We start from the raw sequence: 7,736 nt of genomic DNA, 5'->3' as shown, positions 1-7,736 counted from the left end.
CTGAACACAGAGAGCATGTTACGGCACCTCTGGCTGTGTTATAACACTAACTGCTCACTTTACCATCTGTTGACATTACATTTTAAAGCCTCTGCATCTTATATTGTAATGCTGTCTTCATCAATGTTGAAATTGTCTTGACATGTCCCTCTTGAGGACAATATTTCTCTGCCATGCAGCGGACACTCAGGTCCATGTCTTGTACAACCAACTTTGACAAGTAGTTTTTGTAGCTTTAACCAGCATCAAGAATCCTGAGATCTTTTTTATTGACATAAACAAACAACAAACAAAACACAACAAAAACTGGTAAATACTATAAATCACCTCTGAGGGAAATTATGGTAAATAACTATTTTTTAATCACACTGTACATTCATCCACAACAGCAGCACAAACTGCTAATATCACATTTTTTGCAGAAAACTTCTCACACTATGCAAAGATGTTGCTATTTCCATAAGACTTTGTAACTCCATGTTTTTAAAGGAGTTAAAGCAGTGATACAGTAAATTATCCTCGATGTATTTGTAAAATTGTTCTGGTGATTGATTTGGCTAAGTTATTCACGTTTTTGTGATGTTGCAGCCTTATGCTAAAATCATTTAATACATTTTTTCCTTCATCAGTCTACACTCATTACCCCTTAATGACAAAATAAATCAAAAATTTAGAAATAACAGCAAATGTATTAACAGGGAAAAAGTGAAATATCACATTGACATAAGTATTCAGACACATTTAGCTCAGGTGCATCTTATTCCTCTTCATCATCTTTGAGATGTTTTTACACCTTGACTGGAGTCCACCTGTGATAAAGTCAATTGATTGGACACACACCTGTGTATATAAGGTCTCACAGCTGATAAATGCATATCAGAGCAAAAACCCGGCCGTGAGGGGTAAGGAACTACCTGCAGAGCTCAGAGACAGGACTGTGTCAAGGCTCAGATCTGGGGAAGGCTACAAAAAACATTTCTCCTGCATTGGTGGTTCCCAGGAGCACAGTGGCCTATATCATTCTTAAATGGAAGAAGCTTGGAACAAACAGGACTGTTCCTAGAGCTGGCTGCCAAACTGAGTAGTCAGGGAAGAAGGGCCTTGGTAAGACAGGTGACCTGTCAGTCGCTCTGACTGAGCTCCAGAAATCCTGTGTGGAGATGGGGATGGAGAAAACTTCCAGAAGGACAACCATCACTGCAGTGCACCCATCTGGGCTTCATGTCAGAGTGGCCAGATGGAAGCCTTTCCTCAGTGAAAGACACATTAAAGCCACTTTGAGTTTACAAAAAAAAAAGCTCTTCAAGGACTCTCTGTGAGAGACTGTGAGAGACAAGATCCTCTGGTTTGATGAAACCAAGATTGAACATGGTTTCAATTATAAACGTCATATCTGCAGAAAACCAGGCACCACTCATCACCTGACCAATACCATGGGTGGCAGAATCATGCTGTGGGTTTTTTTTCAGCGGCAGGGACAGGGAGACTGGTCAGGGTTGAGGGAAAGCTGAGTGGTGCAAAGTACAGAGATATTCTGTATCGTAAAGAAAACCTGGTTCAGAGACTGTGCCTAAAGCTCACCTCCCAACAGGACAATAACCCTGAGCTCACACACTGGAATGGCTTGTGAGTGTCATTGAGTGGCCCCGCCAGAGCCCTGACTTGAACCCAGTCGGACATCTCTGGAGTGACCTGAAAATGTCTGTCCACTGACAGTCCCCATCCAATCTGACAGAGCCTGAGAGGATCTATAGAGAAGAATGGCAGAAAATCCCCAAATCCAGAAGTGTCTCATCATACCCAAGAAGACTCAAAGTTGTAATCACTGCCAAAGATGCTTCAAGTAGTACTGATCAAAGGATCTGAATATTTACTGTATGTCAATGTGATATTTCATTTTATTGCTAGACAGGTGGGTGTGTTTGGAATGACATCCCTCTCTTTTGAACAGTGTACAAATCGCTGTAGACGGGTTAGCACAGTGTTTCTCCTGCTCAGCAGCAGTTACTGGCCTCCTGCGTCTGTTTCTCCCCTCCCAGCCACAGAGGGGCGCTGTTGATCTTAGTGCTCTGGGTCCTGGCCTCTGTCGATTCACCCTGCATCCCCCCTCCCTCACTGGCCAGGCGCTTGTGGATCTCGGAGGCCATGGTGAGGAAAGCCCTCTCCACATTATCAGAGCTCTTAGCGCTCGTCTCCAGGAAGGGAACCTTAAGAGACGAGGCCAGGTCCTAGAGAGAGGCACAGGGGACAAGGAACGAAGGAGGGAATCCAGAAGGGAGGCAACAATAACGAATCTTATTCTATACGAAAACATCACAATGTATCAATACTACAATACACTATATTGAAAAGTAAGGTATAAGAAGCAATTAGTATTTTTATATTGTAGGTGGCGTAACTTTATATTCTGTTGGGTATTTCAAACTACAACCAGAGCATCACAACTTATGAGTGTACATAATGTTTGGCATGTAAACAGTACACACTCTGCGAAGTGTTTCTAGAGATCAGATAAATGAAGCTGAATATAAACTTCTCTCTGAAATGTAGTGGAGGACATTTTCCAGAAGCTGAAAACTACTTAGATTTTTCAGGAAACGCCACCAACAGGTCAAACCGTCCCCCTGCCCAGCACTTCACTTCATAACCCAGAAACTGATGGACTACAAAATTATCGCCAACATAGGACAACCCAACTATATGCATGTCTGCATGCTAACGTTAATGCATTAGCATGGTTATGCTTCCATTAATTAGCATTAAGTTCTGGCTCAGATAACAACTTGGGCTACGTCCACACTACTATGTTTTCATTTGGAAACAGAGTTTTCAAAGAGTTTTCGGGTCCCTCCAGAGATGTCTCCAGAGATGTCTCCAGATATGTCGCTGTCTAGACGACCGCTTTAGTTCCGTATCAGAATTCATCTCTGTCCATTATCACACCTGAAAATGCATACCTACATGAGCAATCACATACACTGGGCATGTGTGAGCCAGCTTAAACAGGAAGTAGATCGTCATCTCTGCAGTTCATTAGTTGCAAAAAAATACTACGAACGAGGAACAGCAAAGACAGCTGCAGCGTTAAAATGCAGAATTTAACTGAACAACAGCTGCTAGAAAAGACAGCAAGGTCAGTAATTCATTATCCGTAACTCATTATCCATTTTGTTTTCACCACTCGTAGTCGAGGCATATATGAATCAATCAGGGAGCGACCGTGGTGTCTACATCATCATTTCCAAAGGTCTCAGTTTTCACCCATGCAGACTATGATGCAACCCCGGAGATTTCAAACTAAAACCGGGCCAGCAGCATTTCAAAAAGTCTCCATTTTCAGTGCTTGTAAACTAAAGTAGTGTGGACGGGAGATGGAAACATAGCAAAAGAGATGCGTTTTGAAACGAAAACATAGTAGTGTGGACATAGCCTTGGTTCTTCCACATTTACATTATATTCAACATATGCCCTTCAGGTACGTAGGACTATATTGTTGTCTCTCAATTCCAGTTTTGTTTTCTGATTTTAAATGAGCATTACTAGAGTAACCCTGAGAGCTCTGCAACTTAACAAATGCAAATCGACAGAACACAAATTCAGAAAACATCTTCACCGATTTGACAATAAATGTGGTGCAAATAATCGCAACACAAGTAAATACAGAAACACACTGCAAGTAGCATGGATGAAAATGGAAGTGTTTCCATGGGGACACAAAAAAAGGTGTCCTATTTCCTAACTATGTGCTTGTTTTTTGAGCTCTATGGGCCCCTGTACATTTCACCCCCTCAGCTGCTAAAGTGGTGATTGGAGTCGTTTAACAGTATTAGGAGGTAGTAAATTTAAGCAGTGCTATGTGAAGCCTGTTACCTGAGCAGTGGCAGCGTCCACCACTTTCTTGCTAACGAGGTCAGACTTGTTTCCCACCAGCAGCCTGGAGACGTTTTCACACGCATAACGATCTATCTCATCTAGCCACTGCTTCACGTTGTTAAAGGATTCCTGCGGAGAAGAGGATGAGAGAAACAATTGTGAAGGAGGAGGAGGAGGAGGAGAGAAGTTAATGTTCAAACTCTCCCATCATTGTTGATGACCCCAACCCTAACCTGCTCGGTGACGTCATAGACGATGATGATGCCATGAGCTCCTCTGTAGTAGCTGGAGGTGATAGTTCGAAACCTCTCCTGACCTGCTGTGTCCCACTAATAAATAGACACACACACACACACACACACACACACACACACTCACACAGAGTAAGATGATGTGCAATGTGCAAGTCAGTCCTGACTGCAGGTACACTGAGTATGCATGACACTGAAATTTTATTTTTCAATTTCAAACTTTCAGCAGTTTGGATTTCTTGAACATGACAAATGGAAAAAAAAAACGTTGTCACAATGACTTTGTCTGATTAACAAATTCACAATCTTACAATCTCAACTTACAATCTGCAGCTTCACTGTTTTTCCATCCATGTCGATGGTCCTGATCTTGAAGTCGACTCCGATGGTGGAGATGTAGCTTTCAGTGTAGGTGTCATCCTGAGGTGGGGTGTGGGTGGGAAGGGGGTGGGGTGCAAAACATGATCAACTTAAAAAAAAACTGTGTAAAAACTGTTTAGTGTGTGTGTGTGTGTGTGTGTGTGTGTGTGTGTGTGTGTGTGGCCTACCGCGAAGCGTAGCAGCAGACATGACTTTCCCACTCCAGAGTCACCAATCAGAAGAAGTTTGAACAGGTAGTCACTGGAGCGTGGAGATACACACACACACATAGGTAAACATTCACACAAAAAACACTTGACAGTGTCTCTCCAACTAGGACATAGAATAGGGAGCAGTTCATGTTCACCATTTTTGTTATATTGTTAATAATAAACATGTATAGTGTATCATATATATGTGTTTTGTTGAACAGATACAAATACAGATGGTGGCATTCTGCGCAGCACGACTTTGAAACACAGCCATCATGTTTACACGCTGCCTTGGCAGAGACAAAAAAATGGATTATGACTTCCTTCTAAAAAGATTTTCTTTTCTCACCATGTCTTCTGGATCATCTATTTTATGTTTCTACTTAGTCTATAATATAATGCAGGTGTTCACCATATGTTCCAGGTTAAGGATTAGGTTCAAGTTAAACTGGCAACAGAGACAAACAGAAGTTTTGGATGCACACAGCCACACAAACACACACTACTGCTGTTAGTACAGTATTAGATATCTGTGGTTTCATCGAGGGCCATGAAGTGTCAGCAGTAAAAAATATAGTAGTGTTCCTGATCATGTCACTATGTGGGCAGTGGAGTCACAGGTTACTATAGTCACAGGTTCACACTGTGGCAACTCTGTCTCAGAAATGATGTTATGTGCAACTAATCTGCAACAGCAAATCCATTTAAAGGAAATGTAAATGCAACGTTTTCTGATAATGTAACAAGGATGTGTTGTTAATTTCCATATTTATCAAGTCATAAATATGTGTGTTCAGTGTCACTCATATTTGTTTTCCACCACAATGTCTAGTCTTGCAATATAATATAAACGTGTAGTTACGAGCATTATTAAAGTTTTTATGGTTCTGGTTAGACTCTCACAGCACTTGATTAAACCTTGCCAGGATCTTTTTCTAACCTTTAACCAACAAATTAATCCAACATTAGGTCGTTTGTCTCCACCCACTGATACAACCCATAATAGCATTTCCTGAACTTGCATCTCTAGTTGAAAAAAACAAACAAAAAAAAACGAACCCTTTAATGATGTGACAGTGGTTTAAAGGTTTGGTTAGGTTTAGGCAAAGATCATTGTCTGGGTTGACATAAGTTCTTAGTTAAGAGTAGAGGATGTTTATCATCATGGTTACAATAATAAACGTGGTTAAGGTTATAGAACGATCATGGTCCTAGTTAAAGACCACCTCACATGATGTGTTTAACCTTGTTAACATCCATATGATGTTTTATATAGAATGCAAAACGTATGACGAGCAAAAAATCAGTCAACAACATGACAGAGTGTTTCCACCTTGAACTGCAGTGAACCAATGACAGTCTCATAAAAACAGATTCGCCCAGCCAGGGTTTCATACGTCACAAACATAAGGAACCAATCCTGTCAACTTGTGGGGACAGGGGGCGGGGCTAAATAAACCTGAAACCTTGTAAATAGGGAGAGGAGAGTTAGCATTAGCACAACCAGTAACACTGTGTCAGCCACTGCCAGTTACAAGCTAAAAAACAACATGAACAAATAAAAGATGCTAACTATGCTAACCGTTCTAATACATCTGCTAGTCTCTGGTTCTGGTCTTAACAGACTCTCCTCTGAGTCTGGGTCTGAGGCTCAAACATGTGGCTGAGTCTCTCTGGTGTTTGCGCTGCTAATCATAGATTGATACCCACTGCCCTCTCACCTGTCAGCCTCGTGAACGGAGCAGAGGTGGGCATGTCTGCAGAGCAATTTTAAAAGAAACAGCTTTGATTATCAGTTGGAAATGGGAAACAAAATCAGGCTTCCATGTTGAATTATAATGTTTTTCGATCCATCCATCCACCCCAACTTCCTTCGTACATGGACTTTGTTGTTACATAATAGCCTCTCCTCGTTATTAATTAATTTCTGATTTATTTTGACAGAAAATGTCAAAATATTCAGATTCATTGTAGACAGAGACAACTATAGTTGTATGGCGGTGTCGGTTTTATGTGATGTTGTTGGTATGGTGTGAATATGACATCAACAGGTCTTTTTTCTGTCTGTTTCTGTTGGGAGACGCACACGGCATCTCTAGATCACGCATCTCACGCACGACTCACGCAGCCAATGTGTCCGCTCTGATCCATTAACGTGCGCCAAAATTAAAATCAACACATTCTGAAAGCCTCCACACACATCCAGTGCGTTCCCTGCCTAAGGCCTACAATACCCAGCAGCCTCAGCAGCCTAGTGATCCAACTCCAAGTTAACTAGAATTGCCCACGCAGAAAATAAAGTCAGTTTTCTCTTCTTTAACCCCAGGTACCTGATTCACAACTCTGTAAGTGTGACAACTACCTCAGAGTCGACTAAAACTATAAGATCATCCATGTTGTACTTTATGTTTTACGAACATACACAGGATTAAAGCAACATATCTGGAGACTTTCCATGTCAGGAGTCACTGTTAAACTGCAGATGTCAGTGTCTTCCAGTGGTGTGCAGTATGTGTTGTGTGGGAACAGGATATTTACACCTCAGTAACACAGTGGCACACAGCAGATGGAAAAGAAACAACACTTACTATTCAGGATTCATGATTGGTGAGGTCGCTCCAGGTGACACAAACAAAAATCAAAAATCCCTGAAATAGAATCCTGAACCTGAAAACTGTCAGATTATCTCCAACTCTGTGATGTTGTGTCCTGCTCTGTTGTGTCTGTCTGCGTGTATGAGTATGTGTGTGTGTGTGTGTGTGTGTGTGTGTGTGTGTCTGTATCTGTCCTTTGGAGGGCAAATGGCTGAATGAGGCAGAGCTGCCTATCTCATGAGCGAACTGATGAGCCGACTGGTCCAGGTGCATTATTTATTAATAAAGAGAAGCTCAGGTTACAGCGGGGACAGCACCTGGAACCAGGACACTTGCACACACTCCCCCCACAGAAAAACACACACTGCAGCGCTAAATACAGCCGCCCTTTAACTTTACACCTAAAACCTTCAACTCATTCTTTGCTGTATTTATTTGGTGATGTG

At 41.8% G+C, this 7,736-nt stretch overlaps 1 protein-coding gene across 1 annotated transcript; it reads right to left on the bottom strand.

Moving 5' to 3' along the window:
* Window positions 1-240: 240 nt before the first annotated feature.
* On the bottom strand, window positions 241-7,507 carry LOC130167212 (ras-related protein Rab-1B-like). The gene is made up of 6 exons (XM_056373179.1): window positions 7,285-7,507; window positions 4,673-4,745; window positions 4,449-4,544; window positions 4,107-4,202; window positions 3,871-4,002; window positions 241-2,228 (listed from the first exon to the last, which is right to left on the bottom strand). The coding sequence occupies exons 1-6, from the start codon at window positions 7,296-7,298 to the stop codon at window positions 1,995-1,997; spliced, it is 645 nt and encodes a 214-aa protein (XP_056229154.1). The 5' UTR covers window positions 7,299-7,507; the 3' UTR covers window positions 241-1,994.
* Between the last annotated feature and the right edge of the window lie 229 nt (window positions 7,508-7,736).

Source organism: Seriola aureovittata, chromosome 4 (genome assembly GCF_021018895.1).
Source record: "Seriola aureovittata isolate HTS-2021-v1 ecotype China chromosome 4, ASM2101889v1, whole genome shotgun sequence".
NCBI classification, from domain to species: domain Eukaryota; kingdom Metazoa; phylum Chordata; class Actinopteri; order Carangiformes; family Carangidae; genus Seriola; species Seriola aureovittata.
Note: the sequence above shows the minus strand (reverse complement) of the source record. Positions and strands in the feature narration are given on the sequence as shown.